This window comes from Exophiala spinifera (genome assembly GCF_000836115.1).
Source record: "Exophiala spinifera strain CBS 89968 unplaced genomic scaffold supercont1.2, whole genome shotgun sequence".
In the NCBI taxonomy this organism is placed as follows: domain Eukaryota; kingdom Fungi; phylum Ascomycota; class Eurotiomycetes; order Chaetothyriales; family Herpotrichiellaceae; genus Exophiala; species Exophiala spinifera.
In genome coordinates, this window is record NW_015622514.1 from 459666 (window position 1) to 481705 (window position 22040).

Consider the following 22040-nt stretch of genomic DNA (forward strand, 5'->3'; position numbering starts at 1 on the left):
GCCGGCTGGCTGGCTGCAACGTGCTCATTAACCAGGTGCTTACTTGCCTCCTTATCTACTTACCCATCTAGATACCGATCTATCAAGGTATCTAGGCACTACACTTACTTACTCCTGCGTCCCCGAATCGTTACAACTCGGAGGTCCATCCGTCATGAGAAAGCCGGGTGGGATACCTAGCTCGGTACCTGGCTAGGTACCTAGCCTGTATGTACTGACAATATATATCTGTCGCGTGCTCCTCGAGATATACGGAAGTTTGTAAGAGAAAACCAAACCGCAAGAGAAAAGAAAAGTCCACGTGTCGTCGCGTTACGCATAATGATGCTTCATCAACTCAGATACAAACAGTCCAGAATCATCGTACATACTGCATAACAACTATGACGCGCATTATAGGGTATATTATCTTTTGTGTGTTCCTTCTGGCCAAAAAGCGCCCTGCCTGCCCTTGCTTTCCTACTACTCGTGCCAAACTCGAGGCAATGTAATTTTCCGTACCACCGGGGCAGGCAATAACCCAGGAAAATATGTGCTTTCTCCCTATACTTCACATCATCAACATCATCATCGTCGTCGTCGTCGTCAACATCATCAGCAATCACCAAAATAAACTTCTTTGCAAATCATTGGTAAAGAAGCCCGTGTCGACTTCCATTGGCCCACTTTCCAGTGCCATGCCGTTGCCCGTGCCTACTCCAGAGTTCATGTTGCCCATGCCATTGTTCAAGGACTGTGATTGGGCCCAAGTGGAATCGGCGAAACTCTGCAGCAAGAGCGCCTCGTTACTCATGTCGACATTGTTGATGGTCGAGTTGTTGTTCGGCGTGCTCGTCGTCGTCGTGCCACCTGGTGAAGATAGAGAAGAGAAAATAGACATGGAGTTCCAATTATGTTGTTGGGGTTGATGTTGCTGCTGAGATGTGGACGGCAGTTGCCGTAGATGATTCGACGAAGATACTGTGGCTTGGGCCTGGGGATGCTGAGGGGCATGAACAGGTGTGCTTGTTCCACTCCGATAGGAGTCGCTACTCATTGAGCGGAATGCTCCTGATGGTGCTCGAACCAAGTCGACTGACGCCGGGCGAGAATCGTGAGCAGAGTGGAAAGCATTCTGCATCATCTCGCGGGAGAGCGAGTCGTCACCCGAGGTGGAATTTCTGAAGGACGGATGATGACTCTGACCTGTCGAATGCAGGACGCAGTCTTCTTGCCATTTCCGGATATTGTCAGCGGTATCTAGTGGGAATGACTCCCAGTACTCTATACCGGTCTTCTTATTCAGAAGAGGTGGACTACTTCTGACATTGTGAGGCCCTGGTGACTGCGAGTCTCGCGTCTGCATGTTGAGGGTGTTCGTCGTTAAGGAGGAGGTTGATTTCAAAGACTCGGTCGCGCAATTTAACTGTTCCGCGGTGACTAGGGGAAGAAGGGAGAGAAGGAGTGATTCAGCTTCGTGGAGGCGATGTTCGAGACCTTCTATGTATCCCTTTGCCGGCCCTCTGTGAAGGGAGACGGTCAGTCTCTCGGTTAGGTCGGGTATAGGTAAACCCAGGATATTTTGTGCAACGAGAGCCTGACTAACCTTTTTCTTTGCTCTGGCCATGTACATGGTATACCAGCAGCTTGACATTGCGTACAACCAGACCTTTCGGGACCACAAAGTTAGCCAAACCCCTGATGAACCAAGCCCAAGGATAGAGGGATATTTTTTCCAGAAGACGTAGCTAAGCAGCGGGCATTTGCCAGGATTCTGTATAGGCAAATCTCAAGCGAGTGTCTTTCCCCAATATGCTTGCCCTGTTGAGCAAATCAAGGGGAGGCCCTGCCAATTCAAACCCAATGCTGGATCGCCATGGCAGAACGATTTGGCGAGTGGACGCGAGCCCACACAACCGAAGCTTTAGCCATGACAAGGGGATGAAAGCGGGGAGCTCAGGTATAAAGACACACTGCCCACCCGAACCGGAAGGTCTCAAGAGAAGAGAAAGTGTTAAGGTATGATACGTACCTATCACCACTGCACTGATGGTGGAAGACTCTGTCAGCATACATCAAATTGAATCCAGAAAGCACAATAAAATGAAGGACAATCAATTCGGGACAGTCGGCTGACAAGAGCTCTTGCAGCCCACGGTGAACTGGAAGACAAAACACTTACTTTCTGCTTCTTCGTGCGACAACCGTTGCACGCACCACTTATCCGCGACGGCATCTTGTGGAAATAGTGTAGTCGAAGGAGATGTTCAAGTTTGAGAATGGCTGGCAGGATGAAGATTATCAAGGCCCAAGGGATTCTGGAGATCGAGATGTGACCGAAGGAGTTGCTGCTACCGGTACTGACGCTTGATGATTTCGGCTCGACCTGGGCCTAGTCAGTCTAGGTCGCTTGAGTCAGTCGGAGGGCTGCGGACTTGCAAGCAATACCTCAAAATGAGTAATGGTATGGACGAATTGCAGAAACCGGCTTTCTCCACCCCACAAAAGTCGCTGAGTAAGGATGCGTTGCCGGGTGTCACCAGCTACGAGATTGAGCTGTACTTGACTGCAAACACCAGCTTTAGAGTCGGAGTTCAGCGTGCGCCAATCCTGAAGGGAGGCGTAGTTCGTGGTCACAGTGAAGTGTTGAGTGACAGCTAATGTGACCTGACGAATGAGTCCGAAAAGGGTACAGACAGTTCCAAATATGTACTCAGTTGCTCCCCAAAGGGGGATGAACAGTCCCGCAAAAGCTTTCCTGGAGGTACAGATGGCTTCGTTTTCAACTGCTTTTCTGCGTCCGAAGGTAATCCTAATAGTTGTCGAGGGGCTCCTGATCTGATATAAGCAGATGATTATGCGGCAGACGTGCCACTTTTCTCAGCAAATGTAGACTTGGGGTTGCTGTTCCGTTTAGCGAAGCATGGGATTCGTCGTGGTTCCAGAGAAGGGGCGAGAAGTTTGTTTATAATCTTGGGATTGTCGATGCCTAGCCTTGAGCTTGGAGTACGTCAAGCATGCAATATGTCCAAGGCTCCGGGAAATAGTTTGGACTCAGGGGTGGTCCCTGTGGTTTGCAAGACTAAACAGATAAATTGTAGACAGCCACCGACGGATCTCGGATTGTAACGGTGTTAGGATAGATCAGATGAGGGTTACAGCCGACGTCATAAAGACGTGAATTGAAGTACTCAATTGTGAAACCAATTGCTGATACGGATTTCCGGAAAGTACGTCGTTGGCCGGTGATAGTTCGCAAACGAGGTCTTTCTAGTGTTCTGGAAAGTCCAAAAGTAACGCCAACAATTGCGCACTGTGAGCCGTCCCATCCACGGAGCAGAATCCGCCCAGCCGTGTAGCGGAGAGGTCTAAATCCCAAGGTTTGGCCATCCAATGGCACGTTTGAAGAAGCGACTGGGCCTGAAAAGGCTGACCGAAAGAGGATGGAGGAGAGCCAGTAGAAGCAAAGTCCAGCGGTCAAGACGCTGAGTCAGGGTACAATATAAGACTAGTGGACGCTAAAAGGTACGACTCTTGCACCCGGAGACCCTTCGAAGGATGTACGGAGACAGACTGCGTGGCTGATCTGGTAGTCGAGGTCGATCGCGAGAAGATGAGACTATGACATTGTGAGAGGGACTGTGAGAGGGACAGTTGGCGAGATGTGAGATGAGAGAGATGGTGGTTCCGCAGGTGCGGAAGTGATGCTCCGGATAAACATTTAGGCGGAGCCCGAAGACGATGCCGTAGGGCGAGGATCACGAGAGGATGCGCTTCAGGAACGCTCAAGGAAACACGCTCAACCCCAGGTATGATGCAAGACTGTACTCGTATGCACTTCTAATTTTGGAGTGTCAGCAAAGAGGGCGACCCAGAGCGAACCTGCAGATGCCCCTACCACGGATATCGAGGCAATCTTCGCGATAAAGTTGTTCCAGGCTGATTCCAATGCGGACCCCACCATCTGTTACAACAACCTACACATCTATCTGATCGTACTCTCGACCATCCATTCCTGGCCTGGTTCCAACGGCACTACGGACAACCACCTCTTGGGATCACACCTGAGTTCCAGGAACAAAAGCCTCGTGTGTTCTTTTTCCCACGAGCTCTCGCTACTCCACACGGACTGTCTACCATGGCCAGCGAAGCTCAATTCGACGCCGCTTTGTACGTTCCCTCCCTGACCCGCCAACTGCACGCTACAGCCTATAGTTAAAGGAAAAGGGCATACATCTTCAACACTCACGCGTAGTATTGACCTGAACTAACCAATTCTTCTGTCTTGTGTATCGTGTAGAGACCTCCTCCGCCGGCTCTCCCCACTCAATGTGTCATCGAACCTCACAGCCATCACGAACCTGGTGCCCGACCTGACCGAAGACCTCCTCTCCTCGGTCGACCAGCCGCTCAGCTCGGCACGATGCAAAAAGACGGGCCGGGACTACCTGCTATGCGACTACAACCGCGACGGCGACTCGTACCGGTCCCCATGGAGCAACGAGTTCGAACCGCCGCTGGACGACGCGACGTTTCCGTCTGACCGCGTGCGCAAGATGGAGGTCGAGGCCAACACGGCCTTCGATGTCTACCGGCAAATGTACTACGAGGGCGGCACGGGCAGCGTGTACCTGTGGGACCTGGACGACGGGTTCGCCGGCGTGGTGCTGCTGAAGAAGAGCGTGGCGCAAGAGGCCGGCTGGGACAGCATCCACGTGTTCGAGGTCGACGAGCGCCGCGGCGGCAGCAGCGGGAGGACCTGCCACTACAAGCTCACCAGCACCGTGATTCTGCACCTGAGCAGGCGCGGTGAGGGCGTCGGAGCGCTCAACCTCGCCGGCAGCATGACAAGGCAGGTCGAGGCCGATCTCGTGGTCGAGAGCGCCGGCGGGCAGGGCAAGGACGGCGGACACGTGTGCAACGCTGGACGCCTGATCGAGGACATGGAAGGGAAAATGAGGAATATGCTTCAAGAGGTGTATTTCGGCAAGGCCAAAGATGTCGTCGGCGATCTGAGGAGCGTCGCACCGTTGACGGGCGTGAACCGTGACAGGCAGACGCAGAGAGATGTCATTTCCAGTATGGGTGGGAAGTGATGACTTGTCATTTGTCTCATGTCAAAACGCATCGCATCGCATCGCACCTTACGGAGTACCATCTCATCTCATCTCTTTACATTACGTTGCCGCGCGGTGACTGCATGGTCGGTACAGGAGACCTACCACCCTGCAACTCCGACTCGTTGCAAGAGGTGAACTTCGATCAAAGGGGCTCTTTGGTTCAAGATTGGAGGTTGTTGATGATGAGAAAGACAAAGGGCATTGCGAGGGGGTTACGGCGGGTCTGTTGTCTCTCCCAACATCTGCCCTTTCGAATAGTCGATGGTATCTTGAGCTAGCGTACACGAAGGAGTACAAAGTCAGCCACTATCGACTGGACAGATACCCTTCCGCTGGTTATCTGGCCAAGTGTTGTCTCGGAGCAATCGTTGGTCTTTCTTCTCCGAGAAGGGCTTAATTCTAGACCTATGTTCTGGTCGCACTAGATCTACATCCGTGCCTACGCCGTGTCCCTAGAAAGAGAAAAAATGGGTAGAGCTACATGTGAACATGGACATTGCGGCAGAATTATGAGCAGCATTAACCCTTTCCTTCTAAGATTTTTGGAGAGCAACTATAATTTTCAAAAGACTATATGACCTACCCGTACAGATCAAGCCAAGAAAGTGGGAGAGGGTTTGTTGTGAGTCGAGGAGAGTCAGAGTCGTTGTAATCATGAAAATAGACCGAACTTGGGTGGGGAGCGTGCAAGTGTGAGCGAACAGCAGCGCGGTCGTAGTTGTGTCGTTGCTGTAACTAGGTACATTACCTAGACATGTCGTTTTCCGGATATTCCCACTTGACATGGACATGGTGATGGCAATGCTCTGACAAACTCCATTCTTCGTCTGCAGTTGAGATTATGACTGCAGCGTAGCATTTCGAGAGGACCACGCAGATGTAAGGTCGCCGGACTTCGGTCGAATTGTTCCAAAGTTTTGTGCCTTTACGCACCGTCACCCCAGATACCAACCACCCCCATGGCGAACCCAACACCAGCGATCCAGCTCCGCACCTTCTGTATTCTTCGCTCCCGTGCCATTTCCATCTCGACCTTCTCGCCATTGACCTGGTCCTCGGTTGCGGAAGCCTCGACTTCGATGAAGCCACTATCGGAGCCGCCCGGGCTGGTCCCTCTGACGACATTCGCGTTGCCCCTGCTGGGTCGCGAGTAGCTCAGGCTCGGGAATCGGGAGAGGCCATTGTAGTAGTACTCAACGCCCTGGCCGCCGATGAACGCCACGAGGGCCGTCCACAAAAGGTACGGATGGCGGCCGCGAGGAGAAGCGAGGCTGAATGCTGTGATAAGGGAGAGTGATGAGACCGATGCCAGGGTGAGGATCTGTCGGGATGATTGCGTCTGGATGGTCGCAAGGGTTCGCGCGGCTAGGGAAGCCGACGGGAGGAGTGCGAGGGACGGGAGAGTGATGGTGGTTAGTGTGTACGATGTTCCCTTCAATCGAGTTAGCGACGGTTACTACTACAACCGCCACCACTGCCGCATGCATATACCGACGAAGCAGCTGTTGAGGTGACAGAACGAGATGCGGAGTACTTACTGTCAATAGACCAAGGGAGATGGTCCCGACGAATTTCGTAATGCTTATCGGGCAAGGCATCTTGTAGAATTATAGAACGATACACCTTGGGTGCCGAGTAATGGCGGTGCTTGCGCGCGTACGTCGGTCGGTAGTGCTGGTTGTATCTATCGAAATGTGGCGGAGAGCTGATTTGGGAGCTGCCGGCAGTCGATTGCGATTGCGATGAGAGGGAATACAGTCCGTCCTTGTCGTTGTTATCGAGTCTTGAGAGATAGGAGAACGAGCAATACAATTGCCATTCGAATTGGAAAGTAGGGAGTACGAAACTTCGATGGTTATGGAAAGCTGACTTGGCTGCAGCGGTGGAAAGACGCAGCGAGTGAATGATGTTGCGATTACCTATTACGAGGCAATTGGGAGTTGTTTAACGCAGGCTGCATTGGAGACGGAGTAACTATTCTCCAGGAATATCACACTAGTCTGCGGAAAAAACGCCCGACACCGGGCCACCAAGGGATCATCAAGAGCAGGTCGTTGAGCCCGGCCTACGTGCTAGAATCATGAGTTGCCTCGTTGGCGCTCTGGCAGTTGGCAGGCCTTTGGTGGTCAAGAGAACAGAGGGGCCCTGGCTACGTGATGTTGCCCATTGATATCTATGTACAATCTGACCAAGGCTTCAACACGAAGTTGTACCATTTTCAAGGCGTTACTAGCTCGATGGTGATCCCAGGAATGTCAGAGCGGCAGCCGTCATGGCATCGCCGCCAGTTTGAAGTGTTGGATCTATCACAGGAGCAAATTCTGCACTGTGATTGATCGGAATCTTATCCAACTTTCCTTGCGCTGCCATCGAATCCCACAACTCTTGATCGGTACCACCGAACAGCCAAAAACAGTACGGCTTGCCGATAGAACTGGCAAGGATACTGAAATCCTCACTCGCCAAGCTGCTTTTCGGAGCCACCATAAAGTCTGGGCCGAAGAAATCTTTCAGTGTTGCCTGGAGCTTCGTCTCAACCTCTGCAGCGTTGGAGGTAGTCGGCAGGCTCATGTGATGCTCAATCTGGGGAGGTTTTTCACAAAAGCTGGCTTCGCATTCTGCTTTGATGACGCTGTTGATGTGCTTGAGAACAGTCAACCTCACCTCCTCGTTGAGAGTCCGAATGTTGATGGTGAAAGATGCATGGTCGCAGATGACGTTTTCTGCTTCGCCTGCGTGAATTGATCCAACTGTTATGATGGCCACCTCGTCTGGAGGCACCACGCGACTCGATATTGTCTGAAGGCGGACCACAATGTGGCTCGCGGTCACGACTGGGTCGATACAATGGTGAGGCATACTGGCATGCCCGCCCCGTCCAAATATCGTGATCTTGAGACTGTCTGAAGAGCTCATGATAGCCCCGGTCTTGGAAGTGACAATCCCGGCTCGAATCGGTGCGACATGTTGTCCCAGGACAATGTCCGGGACAGGACAATTGTGACGAGACTCGTCATACAGTCCATCATTGACCATGCCGAGGGCACCATCTCCAGCCTCTTCGGCCGGCTGGAAGAGGAAAACAATCGATCCAGCCCATGCCCTTCGTGCATTGATGAGTGCTTCCGCGGCAATTAGCAGACATATGACATGGACGTCGTGTCCGCAAGCTAGTCTTCATTAGCTTTTCGGACTTTGCTGGTGGAAACCAGTCTCTAATTTGCTTACCATGCGCGACAGGTCTCTCTAGGCCATCTTTACCCAACTGTTTTCGATGACTTGTATACTCGAGGTTGGTACGTTCGGCGACTGGCAGGGCATCCATGTCAGCCCGCAACAACACGGTTGGCCCGGCTCCATTGCGGAGGATTGCAATCAATCCATGACCTCCGATACCAGGGCGTATATCCAGATCACCACTTAACCCGCTGAGATGCCGCACAATCAACGATGCAGTTTCGACTTCTTGATGTGAAAGCTCAGGGTTCGCATGTAGCTTCTTGTACAGCGCTTCATACCTCGCGAGGTCTGGCCTGGACTCCCGGATCAGAGCAGGTATGCCAGACATCTCGCGCCAATCACCTTGATGCCCAAAGATCTCGTTAAAATATTTGAAGTTGACAGAGATGGAAGGCCAGTGTGCAAATAGGTCTTCATCCTGGGGCGTGCTTGTCACCCTCCCATCCCCCCACCGGTCTACACGGCCAAGCGAGTTATACTTTCCACCATTTCACTAAGACTATCGGCGCACTGGCCCACCACTCCAGCTTCGCCAGGAATAGATTATATGCTCGTATCATGTCAGGTCAGATCCCGCGACTCCCGAGGTTGAGCACAGCAATTGTTCTTTTGCTATTAGTTTGGCCAGGAAGTTGCCAGCATCAACTGACAATGGTGAAGTGTCAAGTAATTTCGTGTCACTGGTTATTTGTATACTCCAAGGTGTTTCTCGTTGCTTACCGGCAGAGAACCCACCGCTAATTATTTGCCAAACGGTGATGAAGTCTCCCGGCCGAGCCCTTCCGGTTATAGAGAGAGTTTGCCACAGAAGAAAACATGGCAACGGTGGTCACAGCTGGTTTGGATCCCCAGAATCGTTTGGCCAAGAAGTCAATAAGCGAGCTGCAGCAGAAATGTCACGCCATGCGAGTCGCCAATGGTTGAAGTCAAGCTGAACTAACGATGCGCTTGGATCTCCTCCACACGTGGAGACTATTGTTCTGCTCGGTTGATCGGGACACCTTGTGCCTGGCTAGGGTGGATTTGTGGCCACTCACATGTGCATGAATTCTGATCTCGACCAGCATTTGTTACACCCGGATTATGGATGCGAGGTATAAAGATCGACCAGTTGGCCCTCTGGTTGATCTTGGTCTCTCCCAGAGTGGAAGGCAAAGTGCTTCTTCGTTCCGAAGTTGTAACGCAAGGAACGGATCATGGCCGAAACTATTCCCTCCCCAAAGGGATGGCCACTTATTGGCAATGCTCTCGAGGTCGATGCAGAGTACCCCATGACAAGCCTATCGAACCTGGCTAAACGATATGGTAAGGATAAGAAAGTCGCTTGCAACTTGATGGGTAAATACTGACACGAGCCGCCCAGGGGAGATCTTCAAGCTGAACTTGGCTGGACGCGAAAGAATCTTTATTTGCAGGAGAGACCTGTTCAATGAGCTTATGGACGAGAAGAGATTCGAAAAGGCCGTGACAGGGTCGCTTTTTTACATTCGAGAAGCTGTTCACGATGGTCTGTTTACCGCATTGCCAGGAGAACACAACTGGGCAGTGGCCCATCGAGCACTGATGCCCGCTTTTGGCCCTCTCCACATCCATGGCATGTTTGATGGTGAGTATAGTTTCTATCGTGACTCGAATATCGATGCACATGCAAAGAGGTTGACCTTCCAATCTGACAGAGATGTACGATATTGCCACTCAGCTGGTTCTCAAGTGGGAACGGTTTGGTCCCCAACATGATATTAAAGTCACAGACGATTTCACTCGGTTGACACTGGACTCAATTGCACTGTAAGCGACTTGAACCGGGTGAATGTACCGGCTGACCTTGACCAGGTGTGCTATGGGGACTCGGTTCAATTCTTTTTATACGGAAGAAATGCATCCTTTCGTCGATGCAATGGTCGCTGTGTTAGTCGGTGCAGGCCAGCGCGCACGAAGACTACCACTGCCAAGTTACTTCTTCAGCGCCGCAGACCAACGGTTCAAAGACAATGTGGCGTTGTTGCAAAAAGTTGCCACTGATCTGGTGAAGCAACGTCGTGAGAACCCGGTGGACAAGAAAGACCTTCTCAATGCCATGCTCTATAACAAGGATCCCAAGACAGGGGAAAGTCTCACTGAAGAAAGTATTGCAAACAACATGATCACATTTCTTATTGCTGGTAAGGATACCTTGCACTGAATCTGGCTCGATGCTCAACTGTTACTGTACAGGCCATGAGACCACGTCCGGTCTTCTTTCGTTCGTGTTCTACGAGCTCCTGAAGAATCCGGAAGCCTATCGAAAGGCACAAGAGGAGGTTGACCGAGTGGTTGGTGATGGGACCGTTGAGTATCAACATCTCTCCCAGCTGGAATACCTCAATGCGATTCTAAGAGAGACTTTACGCCTATATCCGCCCGCACCTGGGTTCACGGTGCGGCCTAAACAAGATGAAATCATCGGCGGCAAGTATCACATAACAAAGGAGTCTCCTCTCTTCTGCTTCTTGATGGCCATCCACAGAGACCCTGCAGTGTATGGTGAAGACGCCGAGGTCTTCCGCCCAGAACGAATGATGGATGAACCATTCCGTCAACTACCAGCAAATGCATGGAAAGTATGTGCTTCTAATACCCTCTGTTCGAAATCATTGCATCACTAACCTCCAGCGCAGCCATTTGGGAACGGTGCCCGTGCGTGCATTGGTCGGCCTTTCGCATGGCAGGAGGCTCTCCTGGCTTTGGCAATGCTTCTTCAAAACTTCGATTTTACCATGTCTGATCCATCCTATCAAATCTCACTCCAGTCTACCTTGACAGTCAAGCCACATAACTTTTACATGCGCGCGAAACCCAGACATGCAGACATTGCGTCTCGACTTGGTGGACAACGGGACCCCAAACAACAAAAGCCTGAAAAGGTTCTAGCAAAAACGACAGCAGACACTGGTTCAAGCCTGCCTGTACTGTCCATCTTCTATGGTTCCAACTCAGGCACTTGTGAAGCCATGGCTAATACTCTGGCTTCCTCTGCTTCGCTGCACGGTTTCAATGCCACCGTTGAAATATTGGACAAGGCTACCAATGCCTTGCCGAAGGAGGGGCCAGTCGTTCTTATCACCTCCAGCTATGAGGGAGAACCCCCAGATAATGCGGCCCATTTCGTGTCTTGGCTGAAGACATTACAAGGAGAAGCAGCTCAAGGAGTCAAGTACGCTGTGTTTGGCATGGGCAACCGTAGGTGCCAGCTGATGAATGACCAGAGAAAAATCGAGACTGACATCTACGTACAGGCGACTGGCACCATACATACCACAAAATCCCCACCCTCGTAGACAGCATATTAGCGGAGAGGGGTGCAGAGCGCATGGTAGCCAGAGGAGCTGCGGATGCCAACGACGCAGGCTTTTTGGACGTCTTTGATGGTTGGAAAGACGAACAGTTGTGGCCTGCGATTGCAAACACCTTCCATACCCGTTCGATCGCAGCCGAGGACGATCAATCTACAGGTCTCGACGTTCAAGTGACGGCTGACAGTAGATCAAGCCTCCTTCGACAAGATCTGAAGACAGCCATGGTGCTCGAGAACCGAGCTCTGACGGCGCCCGGGTTCCCTGAGAAGCGGCACATAGAGATCCAACTGCCTTCAGGCATGTCATACAAAGCTGGAGACTACCTGGCTGTTTTGCCGTTCAACCCGCGGAGAAACATACGGCGGGCACTAGGAAGATTCAATCTCACATGGGATGCAATGATCACCATCAGCCCAGAATCTCATACTTATCTCCCTACAGGAAGACCTCTGTCGGTATTTGAAGTCTTCTCGGCTCTGGTAGAGCTGTCTCAGGCGGCCACTTCAAAGCAGTTGAAGCAGGTAGCAAGGACAATCCCAGAAGCGGAACTGAAGGAAAGTCTGGAAAGACTAGCGACCAATGACTTCCAGCAGGAGGTTTTGGGCAAGAACAAATCTCTACTTGACATCTTGGAAAAATATCCGAGTGCACAGTTCACACTGGGACAGTTTCTTGAAGCCTTGCCCCCGATGCGAATTCGGCAATACAGTATTTCCTCGTCTCCACTGGAGGATCCTTCGAAGTGTACCATTACTTACACCGTCATCGACGCTCCGGCAAGGGGTGGCAATGCAGACAGGGACCGGTTCCTCGGTGCGTGCAGCAACTATCTCCGAAATAGTGAACTTGGTGATCGGATCAATATCGCTGTTCGACCTAGTCACGCAGGATTCCATCTTCCCCTGGACCACGACATTCCGATATTGATGGTGTGTGCTGGTACCGGATTAGCCCCCTTCCGAGCATTCGTTCAAGAGAGGGCGCTTCAAATCAAATCTGGGAAACAGCTGGCCCCGGCACTTCTGTTCTACGGGTGCGCCTCGCCAGATCAAGATGCCCTGTACCAGGCCGAGTTTGCGGAGTGGCAAGATCAAGGAGCAGTTGACCTCCGCCATGCCTTTTCACGAGCAGCAGATAAGAGCCTGGGGTGCCGTCATGTCCAGGACCGTATATGGCATGATAGAGCCGATGCGCTGAAGCTCTTCGTGAACAATGCACAGGTGTACATGTGTGGTTCAAGTGCCGTTGGGGTTGAGATCAACAAGGTCATTGCCGAGATCTATGCTGAAGCCAAAGGAGTGTCGAAGGAAGAAGCGGAGACATGGGTGAATGGACTGAAGGGCGTCCGATATTGGGCGGATGTGTTTAGTTGAGATGCGTATGTAGTTTTCTGGTCTTGTCTACTACACCGCCCTTCAGGACCGGACCGACACAAGTCCCATCAGAGAAGGGAGAGGGATTGAAGAAAGCGGTCTCCTGGGAAAAGGTTGCTGCTGGGCTGTGTTTACCATCCAAAGCACCCTCCCTCCCTTGCGTGCATGAAGGGTGCCATGTGTATACAGTGGGAAGAAGGATACTCTCACAATGGGGGTTTTGTGGTAGCAACTCTATCTCTCCCCTTTCAAGCGTCTGCGTACTTCAAATCCTTCAATAATGGCGGCTTCTTGATCTTTACTCGTAAACTTCAGATCGCGATCATCCACGCGCCTCGCTCTGACCTGTTCTTCGGTGACCCATAGGTAATTCTGATGTTCCTTTGGGTCCAGCATGACATTCAAAGCACCAGTGGAATTTCTTTTCGCTTCGACCAGAAAGTGAAACTTGCAGACCATCTTGCCCGATCGTGTGAGGAAAACGACCTCGTCGCTAACTTGAGGACCGATCGTCTCCGCTGTCAGGCCTGTTTCTTCCCACAGCTCCCGAGCCACGCTATGGAGAATTGACGGATCCTCAAAATCGGCAGCACCGCCTGGAACTTCCCATCTGTTCGGCGCACTGTCAGTTGCAGCACGCTGAACCAGTAGGACACGCTCTGGGTCGGAGGAGGCGAAGACAATGGCTCCCACCGCGACATATTGAAACTTTACTGTGTCAGCTGAGGAAGTCTCTCGGCCTGGGTCGCTGGCAATGTACGTCTGCAGGTTGACGGCGAAAGATGAAAGTGTCGGGTCCGAGGTAAAGTTGAACGTCGGTGCCATTGAGCTTGTATCCTGATTCCTTTGATTACCGAGCGGCACATCATCCAAAGGGCCCAGATTTGCAAATTTCCCCTGATGTTTGACACAGGATACAATATTTCCAAAGGCCAAGCCGCGAAAACGAGGTGATCAGGCTGCAGGAGGCAACGAGCAACTGGCTGAGTCATGTCACCAAAATACTTCGATTTGACCGTGTCTGAATCATCCTATCAAACTGACCTGAGAATCGACCATCACGTAAACAAATAGGCGTCGGCGTCAAAGAAAACCGATTCCGACCAAGGCTCCTCTCTTCCTGACGACATGGGCAAGTCAGATGGCGTTTCCACGCTGGTGTCTGCGACTGACAAAACCCGCCGAACAAGCTGCTTAGAAATTTGCATGCTTAGATATCAACCCTTTATGTCGGCATCATTCTCCAGGTAGGTGAAACAATGCTCAACGCGCTTGGATTCTTGGCTTCACGATGCGTCGCTAGCTAGGCTGGTCAGAGAATCTCATCATGGCGCAAAAACCTGTCCTTATCTCTGGCGCTGGCCTGGCGTCCCTCCTGCTTGCACGCTCTCTTTTGTTGTCCAAGATTCCATTCCTGGTCTTTGAACGCGATGCTTCTCTTTCTTTCCGGGGACAAGGATATCGTCTGCGACTGTCGTCTGAAGGGTTGGATGCGATCGAGTCGGTTCTGGACCCAGAGGCCTTCCAACGCTTCTATGACCGCTGCGGCAAGACGGGAGGCCGTGGGTTTACAGGTTACGATGCCGTCACGGGCGAAGTCTTCGAAGAGAGCAAGATGGGTGAGAGTCTCGGATCGAGGGACGGGAAGATTATAGGCATAGCCCGAGGTGAGATGAGGAGGCTTTTTATGGAAGGCTGCGAGGAATTCGTGCACTTCAACAAGCACGTCAAAGGCTATGAGCTGACCGACGACGGTGTCCGAGCCATTTTCGACGATGGCTCGAAATCGGAGGAAGGGTCACTCCTGGTCGCGGGTGACGGCCTCAAGTCGAGTGTGGCCAAGCAAGTATCTGGTGGCCGACTCAAGGTCTACGACACCGGCGCAAGGGGCATCCACGGACAAGCACCGACGACGGCTTTCAAGGGTCTAGGGGAGGGCGTGTTTCGGCTTCAGGATGACTCCAAACCTTCTGGACGAGTAGGACTGATCACCAACGTGCGGCCCAACGACATGGACGACCCCAACGTGGAATTCGGCTGGACGCTATCCGCCATGCCTGGAGTTATCAAGCCCCCAAACGACGACTACACCATTGTGGGCAAGACGGCGGCGGACATTGCCAAGTCCCTCACGAAGGACTGGCACCCTCGCTTCAAGCCTTTGCTCGATGAAATGAATGAAGCCGAGGCCGCCTTCTGGAAGATCACTTGCTCGACTCCCAGCGGAGTGCCACAATGGCCCAACGAGCCTCGCGTGACGGTGATTGGAGACGCGGCTCATTCAATGACTCCTGCAGGTGGAATTGGTGCAAATACCGCCGTCCGAGACTCGGCTCTGCTAGGACGGTTGTTGCGCGAGGCAGGCGGCTACAAAGAGGGCTTGACGGCTGAGTATGAGAAGGGAATGAGAGTGTATGCAAGCGATGCTGTTGGACAGAGTTACGGCATGGCCACCAAGATGTTCAAGGTTGTGATCAATGAATCATCACGTCCGATGGAAGCTGAGTAGGGGGCGTAATGCTTGGAGAGCGTGTTTTCGTTGGTAGATGCTACATACTGTGTATCGATATATACTGGAGAGGATGATTATGGGCGGGAGACGACGAGATAAGAGAGGATGTGGTTACATACCTGGGTGGTCATTCTAGGTACGTCAGGTGGCTCTAACTGGGGGCGGGTTCCCCCGGGCCGCCCAGGACACAGGGAGCTCCCGGCACTTAAAGAGCCGGGATACTTTACTTGTACATGCCCCGTATCTTACTCCATACTAATCACCAACGCCTAAATAAGCTTTACGTTCAGGCACATACAGTACATACTGCGTCAAACAAACCTCGGCTCGGATCAACGTCCTCCACACCCAAACACCCTCGGCGCATCCGAGGCGCAATTGTTTTACGGCCGTTGCTGATGCTGATGCACTTGAATTACTATACAACCTCTCGACGCCCAAAGGGAAATCTCACTCCAAACACCCCATACTCACTCGAACAGTTCCGCGAACTGGTGTCTCTCACGTCCTCTGTTCCTCGCCCGCTGCCGTCCAACTTGATCTTCGCCCCCTCGCATCCCTCTCCCCCCCCCATCCATCCTCCACCGCTACGATGCCTCTCCAGAAACACGAATACCTCTCGTCCGTATGGCGAGACGGCATCTTCACCGACAAGGTTGTATTTTGTACCGGCGGCAACGGCAGCATCTGTTCCGCGCAGGTGCGGGCACTGGTCCACCTGGGCGCCAACGCATGCATCGTCGGTCGCAACGTCGAGAAGACGGAACGCATGGCCAAGGACATCGCGACGGCTCGACCGGGTAGCAAGGTCCTGGGAATCGGCGCCGTGGACGTGCGCAACGTCGAGTCCCTACAGAATTCGATCGACACCTGTGTCAAGGAACTAGGGGGGATTGATTTCCTAATGTCAGTACAATACCTGATTTAATACTCCGCATCCGCAACCCAACCCAACCCGTACTGCATACCGTACCATACCACAAGCACATCACTTCTGGGGTCTCCAGAGGGTTGATGGAGGAGGTTGGGCGGAGGAGGGCGCTGGTTGTCAAGACCCGACCTCCTATCTTCGTATTTCTCAAGACGAGAACAACTTCCCCAAACAAAGACCACGGAGGGCACTTGCAGACTATATTACATGTACAAGGTACACTCGTTCTGGGATACGACCACTGACAATACATCCTGACCTATAGTGCCGGCGCAGCAGGAAACTTCCTCGCTCCTCTCGCGCAGCTGTCGCCCAACGCCTTCAAGTCGGTGATGGACATTGACATTCTGGGGTCCTACAACGTGACGAAACTCGCCCTGCCGCACCTCGTGGCGTCGGCGAAGAAGCACAACTCGTCGTCGTCGCTCCCGCACTCGCCGTCCGGCTCGCCCGGCGGCCGCATCATCTACGTGTCCGCGACCATCCACTACACGGGCCTGCCGATGCAGACGCACGTCGCCGTGGCCAAGGCCGGCATCGACGCCCTCTCGGCCAACGTGGCCATCGAGTACGGCCCGCTGGGCGTCACGAGCAACATCATCGCCCCCGGCCCCATCGCCGGCACCGAGGGCATGGACAGGCTGTCCAAGGAGCACAAGGCCGGGGCCTCGAATGCGGGCAAGCGCATCCCCCTGGGGAGGTGGGGGCTGATCAAGGAGATCGCGGACGCCACCGTGTTCCTCTTCAGCGACGCCGGCAACTACGTCACGGCCGACAACCTGGTCGTCGACGGCGGTGCCTGGCGGACGTCCGGAGGCTCACCCGGCGGCGACTTTGCCTACCCGGACTTCATCCTCTCAGGGGCGGAAGTCACTGGTGTGGGTGGCAGTAAGAAGAAGAAGCAGCCTGCTGCCAAACTTTGATAAATTAAACAGATCAGAGCTCAGCTCAGCTCAGCTCAGACACCAGAGTCGTTCTCTCTTCTTTCTTTGTTCTTGTTTTGGGTTTTGGGTTTTGGGTTTTGGGGTGTTTGATGATTTGATAACGAGGAGTTTACCTGTAGTTACCTGACTGAAGTTCAGGTACTGTAGCTTGGTTTGGTAGGTAGGTAGGTAGGTACACCAGGAACCCTCACTCAATAGTCCTGGTTGACTACCTTGCCCTGACCCAAGGGTACATGCCTACATCAGGTATTATCTTTCAATCATGTATGGCATGACATGACATGATATTCCGTAATGGCTGACACCTGCGTCACATTGACACGATCTCTATGTCTTCTTCTTCTTCTACCTCGCTATGTTGTGAGACATTCGCGCCTATTGCTACTGTACGCATTGCACAAGTACCCTAGGTCGCTTCTGGTACTTGTCCGTTCTATCTCTCTCTGTCTCTCTCTCTCTCTACACGCGGCGAGACGGCTTGTTCCTTGTTCGTTGTCGCAGTCAACATCATAGAGGCCCTCCCATAGCGTGACCGTCCATTCCATCTTTAGCGCGGCCTGGACCGTAGTCCGCCGTCGCCGTCGTCACCAGACGCACACAAGGCATCTCTCCGGCTCCCATATAGTTCAACATGAAGCGGCCCCCACCCCCCTTTACCTGCTCTACGACGCACCTCAAGACCCTGTCTTGGAGCGTCCATTCAATCCGTTCGAATCGACTTCTTCCACTTGCTCGACCCCTTCCCTATTCTCCTGTTGAGCTTCTTCGAAAGGCAGCCTGTTCGACGTTCCCGGCATCCCCCGCCGCAGATTTTGGTCTCCTTCGTGGCCTCCTTCGTGGTTGGACTCCATGACGTGATCCAAACCCCCTTCATAATCATAGCCAGCAGTATCCCACCAAGAAGGATCAGCTTCCGCCTCCGCCTCCGCCTCATGGTCGAGGCCTGGTTCAGAATGCAGTCCCAGTCTCTAACTGTTTTGCCAGTTTTCAATGCTTGTCGCATCAGGCGTAATCCATTGAGGCTGTGCCGCTGGAACCGGGCCTTGCGTCTGCTGCACCCCGCTCTGATCGAGTCCCATGCTGCCACCTGCACCATTGGTAGAGACATAGTTGGTTCCGCCATTGACACCGATAGCCTCCTCGCCGAACGCAACATCTTCTGTGCCGTCGCCGATCCGGACGCCCGCTAGGCCCCATCCTATCGCATCCAGCTCACGGCGGAAGAAGTCACGTTCTTCGTCGTCAATCCCTTGGCCACCTTCGTATTCATCTTCGTCTTCACCAACGTCATCGTCATCCTCGTGGTCTTTGGTCTTACCCCTACCGTTGGGCACCGTACCCTGCTTGCCTTTCCTCATGACGCCAGGGTACCTACGTCTTTGCCACCAGAAGGTCAAACCTCTCAGGGCCCATTCTAGTGGCACGGCCTCGTCGACCTCGCCTTCGACACTAGCATCGTGCATCCCTGCAAGCCACTCATCCCTCAACTCCGGTCGACAATGTAGATAGATGGCTGTGATGACACGCATGTTGCTCTGCCTCCATTTCCGCCCGCAGTAAGGGACTTGTGACTTGAACAATTTCAATACGTACAGGCGCAATGTTGGATCAGGCACACGGAGGACTCGCCTTAAAATCTGAGAAGACTTGAATGTGACAAGGAATAGAATTCGGTGAGACTTGCCTCGAGTGAGCTTTTGTAATATGCGAAGAAGGTGGATGGCAGTCTGGAACTGGCGAAATGAATATGTAGTGATTGGTTGTGAGGGAACGGGCCCTAGCGGATTGCCGAGTTCGTCAACCGACGGACGATTTGGGGCGTCCAGTCCTTGAGAAGGATCAGGTTCTCTAAATTGGCCATCGGGATTTGGGATGGGCGACTTCCTTTGGCGAGGAATTGGCGGTGGCTCAGCCTCGTCGATACTTGAAGTCTCTGACCTTTCCCCTGGACTGGTGGGGGACAGTGGCGGATGGTCGGAATGTGCGTGACAGTAGTGCCACACGCTCAGATCATCTCGATCGTATTTGAATGCCACGAGGTCTTCCAAGTTTTGGTGGGCAAAGTACTTCAGCGTCAGCTGTATGTAGTTAGAGTCCAACAACAGTTGTGTCATGTATTCAAACTTCAAGATGTGCGACGCTTTCAGCCACTTTAGAAGCAAGAATATTGCTCCAGACACCGCTTTCTGACTGATCTCTCGAGATCTGACGTTATCGAGATCTTCCAAGGTCATCTCCGCCGGGCGTGGCGGAGGCGGCGGCATAGGTAGCCCCTGAGTCTGAGCCATATTAGAGTTCGACTTAGAACGGCTGAGTCCACCTGTCTGAGATGTATCTTGAATACCACCATTTCGCACGGCAATATCCTGGACATTAGTCAACATGACCTTCATCATGACTATGACTAGAGACTGGAGGTCGGGCAGAGCTTGTTGGAAAAACTCTTCGACAGCCTCCATGCGAGCCCGTAGGTCAGGGTCTAGGCTGTCCAATTCATTTTCTTCTTGCGCATCTTCGCTGCTCTCGTCAGTTGATCCGAACTTATCAGCACGCCAACCTCTTTCATATTTCATAAAGAGATCTCGCTCCTTCCATAGCTGGCGCATGGCTCTCGTCATCCTCATTCGACTCGCAAACAGCTCCCCAGCTTCAATGATTGAAAGAGGGATATCGCTGCCTTCCCACTGCTTCCCGACCATCAGATCTTGCATCTCAGTCGACCCCTTGCCGCCGATTGAATTGCTAGAGCTGTCGAGCGGAGGATAGAGGAAAGGGAAATTCTGGTTCGTCTGGTAATTCTGCTTTTTGCCTGCCTTGCCACCTGGTCCAACGGGCGAAGGGGGCGGTGAAGGGGCTGGAGTGGCGATGTGGACGGGCTGGTGAAAGATCGAGCCACGCGTAGCATTTCCAGGTTGAGAATAGGCTTGGGCCACGGAATCAGCTCGGCTTTGTGGCGGCAACGGCGGAAGCATTGTTTTCTGTTCCGTCTCGAGAGGAATCAAGGGTAGCGGGGGGTTGTACGAAGGATACTTCGAGGTGATTTCCTGTCGAAATTGATGGTAGTCTAGTGGAGAGGCCGTCAGAACGGGGTGTGCAGCATCCGCCGAGAATGGATCGACTCGTGGCTGTAGAATGCTTTTTATCCTTCCCAAATGTTCTTTCAGGTCCCCAAACAGTACTAGGATCGACTTCCAGAACAGTTGTAGGGCATGCATGAGAGGTATGTTGTATGATTCGTCCCATCTCAGCCGTGAAATGATGCTAGTAAGAAAGACGAGGAAACTGGGCTCTAACGAAGCAATCGATCGTCGTATCGCTTTCCCAGCATCACCATTAATCCGTACCCTGGCAGATTCAACCAGCAGATAGAACGGTGAGAGACAGAGACTGAGTTCTCTATACTCGGCCTCTCCAAAGGCGCCATCACCAAGATCATCCGCGTCGTCCTGCTGTACACGATGGTAATCAGGAGCCTTCGCCGCATTGATTAAGCAAGCGTAGATATCAGGTATGATCCCACTTTGCTGAATCTCGTCCGCGCCTTTGTGCATCCACTGCACTTGAACAAGATTAGGTCGGTCATCCTCGAGTTTTGGTGAATCCTCATTTTCCCTAGCGGGACGCTTCGGTTCCAGGCCAGATGTCACGCTCCAGACACCGGTCAGAATGTAGAATATACAGCATAGAGCGTCAAGGCGGTCATCGTAAGATGTCTGTGCCAAGTCCTTGCGGATTTCCGACAAGAAAAGCTGGCGATCGTCGGGACTCACCGTAATCCACGTCAAGTCATCCGATAGATCATGTTCTTGAGAGAACTGTTTCCATCGCTGCTCGAATGACTCCCGAGACACCAGAAGATAGTCACGGTCCTGTTCTAGCTCCGTGTAGTGGAACCACTCGTCGACTTCTGGCTCGTAGTCCTCGGCATCACTATATTGGAAAGCGTATGCTTGCTGCTCGATTTTAGGGAATTGGCTCACTAATTGCCGCAGCTGTGGAAGGCTGAGAGAATCTGTGGGATCTGTTTGTGTTGGAGGGGCAGGAGGCGGTTGCGAAGGTGGAGGCGGAGGTGGTGCTGAGTCTTCACGTCGTAGACCTGGGCGAGGCGGAGCCTTGGGTCTTCTTCCTACAGGTGTCGGATCGGAAGGGCTCAGCGCACTCAAGGGCAGCTCTTTCCCGGGTGATAATATCGTGGTGCCGGAGTCGACTTCATCTGCTCTGACGAACAAGTGTTGGCCTTGCGAAAGTTCTTGGCTCGGTTGATCGGAGGCCATCGATACAGTCGTGGATGATTCAAGGGCCGCCGCTCATAACATGCGACATCCCAGACTCCCCGAACGCTACAAAGCAGGAAATCAACACTTGTCCGTGTCCTATGAGGCCGGATGGCGCAGAAAGAGGTTGGTGGAAGACACATACAATGAAGGTGAGTTGGTGTGAGTGAAAGAAGCGCGAGGGTGTCGAAGCCAGAATGGGCTTCGCCAAGCGCCGTTCTTATTGGCCATAAACAAACCACAGTTGGCCAGCTCGCGATTCACCTGCATGAGATATGGGTAGCGCTTCACTTTGGCGATAGGGAGATCTTTGTCTGAACCAGTAACATTGG

General features: G+C 52.7%; 9 protein-coding genes across 9 annotated transcripts; 4 read left to right on the forward strand and 5 right to left on the reverse strand.

Moving 5' to 3' along the window:
- Positions 1-601: 601 nt before the first annotated feature.
- Positions 602-1633, reverse strand: PV08_02448 (uncharacterized protein; the record flags this gene model as incomplete). Its single annotated transcript, XM_016376806.1, has 1 exon — positions 602-1633. One exon carries the CDS (start codon positions 1631-1633, stop codon positions 602-604), a length of 1032 nt encoding a protein of 343 aa, XP_016238376.1.
- A 2484-nt stretch (positions 1634-4117) lies between these two features.
- On the forward strand, positions 4118-5075 carry PV08_02449 (uncharacterized protein; the record flags this gene model as incomplete). The annotated part of the gene is made up of 2 exons (XM_016376807.1): positions 4118-4149; positions 4280-5075. The coding sequence occupies 2 exons, from the start codon at positions 4118-4120 to the stop codon at positions 5073-5075; spliced, it is 828 nt and encodes a 275-aa protein (XP_016238377.1).
- Positions 5076-6024: 949 nt separating this feature from the next.
- PV08_02450 (uncharacterized protein) lies at positions 6025-6697 on the reverse strand (the record flags this gene model as incomplete). Its single annotated transcript, XM_016376808.1, has 2 exons — positions 6025-6531; positions 6638-6697. 2 exons carry the CDS (start codon positions 6695-6697, stop codon positions 6025-6027), a joined length of 567 nt encoding a protein of 188 aa, XP_016238378.1.
- A 631-nt stretch (positions 6698-7328) lies between these two features.
- On the reverse strand, positions 7329-8667 carry PV08_02451 (uncharacterized protein; the record flags this gene model as incomplete). The annotated part of the gene is made up of 2 exons (XM_016376809.1): positions 7329-8269; positions 8328-8667. 2 exons carry the CDS (start codon positions 8665-8667, stop codon positions 7329-7331), a joined length of 1281 nt encoding a protein of 426 aa, XP_016238379.1.
- Positions 8668-9535: 868 nt separating this feature from the next.
- PV08_02452 (uncharacterized protein) lies at positions 9536-13047 on the forward strand (the record flags this gene model as incomplete). The annotated part of the gene is made up of 7 exons (XM_016376810.1): positions 9536-9644; positions 9703-9945; positions 10016-10127; positions 10173-10501; positions 10554-10939; positions 10997-11558; positions 11615-13047. The coding sequence occupies 7 exons, from the start codon at positions 9536-9538 to the stop codon at positions 13045-13047; spliced, it is 3174 nt and encodes a 1057-aa protein (XP_016238380.1).
- A 234-nt stretch (positions 13048-13281) lies between these two features.
- Positions 13282-13872, reverse strand: PV08_02453 (uncharacterized protein; the record flags this gene model as incomplete). The annotated part of the gene is made up of 1 exon (XM_016376811.1): positions 13282-13872. One exon carries the CDS (start codon positions 13870-13872, stop codon positions 13282-13284), a length of 591 nt encoding a protein of 196 aa, XP_016238381.1.
- Positions 13873-14374: 502 nt separating this feature from the next.
- PV08_02454 (uncharacterized protein) lies at positions 14375-15556 on the forward strand (the record flags this gene model as incomplete). Its single annotated transcript, XM_016376812.1, has 1 exon — positions 14375-15556. The coding sequence occupies one exon, from the start codon at positions 14375-14377 to the stop codon at positions 15554-15556; it is 1182 nt and encodes a 393-aa protein (XP_016238382.1).
- A 595-nt stretch (positions 15557-16151) lies between these two features.
- On the forward strand, positions 16152-17413 carry PV08_02455 (uncharacterized protein; the record flags this gene model as incomplete). Its single annotated transcript, XM_016376813.1, has 2 exons — positions 16152-16465; positions 16756-17413. 2 exons carry the CDS (start codon positions 16152-16154, stop codon positions 17411-17413), a joined length of 972 nt encoding a protein of 323 aa, XP_016238383.1.
- Positions 17414-18402: 989 nt separating this feature from the next.
- On the reverse strand, positions 18403-21708 carry PV08_02456 (uncharacterized protein; the record flags this gene model as incomplete). The annotated part of the gene is made up of 1 exon (XM_016376814.1): positions 18403-21708. One exon carries the CDS (start codon positions 21706-21708, stop codon positions 18403-18405), a length of 3306 nt encoding a protein of 1101 aa, XP_016238384.1.
- Between the last annotated feature and the right edge of the window lie 332 nt (positions 21709-22040).